Here is a 736-nt window from a genome sequence, read left to right on the forward strand (position 1 = left end):
TTTGTAACCTAAATTAAATGTTTACAACCTGGTTAATGCGGTTTTGTGAGAATCACTCATAAACGCAGATTGCAACAAAAACAATTACAAATACCTGAGTGACGTCATCTCCATTCTATCTATATATGAATGAGTGCATGAATTTTGCAGCAACCTTTTTGATGCACGCCTGTCTATACACGTTCATCTTATTGGCACAAAAGAGGATGCACGAAATTATGTGCACTTCCTGTGACAGTGAAAATCGAAACAATAACTGTAGTCTAAAATGAAAGAAATTTAAATACAACTTGCGGAGATACAGCCTATAGAAATGCCCTTACATAAGATATTGCGGAAGAAGGTGTGTAAAATTAAATTTGTGACTCCTCGTCCCAAAACGGTATTGTATTAGGATGATAATTAGGAAAAAATACATTTATATTCTGTACTGCCCAAACATGGAACCGGAACGGTCTGACATTTCAGTTTCAAACTAAGAATGGGAGGCCTTCCGAAATCTCCTCGTGCTAAGGGAAACAACTCAAATATTCCCTCAACTAACCCTTAGAAAAAATAAAAGTTTAACTAACCCTAATAGGAAAAACAAACACCCTAAGGCTTATGACTAACCCTAATAAAAAACAAAACAAAAGTAAAAAACAACATAGGACAGCTTTCAATACTTCCCAAAACAAAATGGCGACGGAAAACCAAAACAATGGTTGTATTAGGAAAGTTTAAACTTTCACTATTC

The 736-nt window shown here is 35.1% G+C and overlaps 1 protein-coding gene across 3 annotated transcripts in view; it reads left to right on the forward strand.

The window, feature by feature from the left end:
• Positions 1 to 231: 231 nt before the first annotated feature.
• LOC144979959 (uncharacterized) overlaps positions 232 to 736 on the forward strand; it is a 9,611-nt gene continuing 9,106 nt past the window's right edge. The window contains exon 1 of one of the 3 annotated variants that reach the window (XM_078927305.1): positions 232 to 343. Coding sequence is in view for 1 of the 3 variants with exons in the window: in XM_078927307.1 (XP_078783433.1) it covers positions 701 to 736 (36 nt within the window). In the remaining 2 variants the exon portion in view is untranslated. Of the gene's footprint in view, positions 344 to 364 lie in introns of those variants that run through there. The other 2 variants (XM_078927307.1, XM_078927306.1) reach the window with 2 other exon arrangements.

The sequence above is a fragment of the Berghia stephanieae genome, chromosome 9, assembly GCF_034508935.2.
Source record: "Berghia stephanieae isolate SIO BIC M18660-M18661 chromosome 9, UCSD_Bste_1.3, whole genome shotgun sequence".
In the NCBI taxonomy this organism is placed as follows: Eukaryota; Metazoa; Mollusca; class Gastropoda; order Nudibranchia; family Aeolidiidae; genus Berghia; species Berghia stephanieae.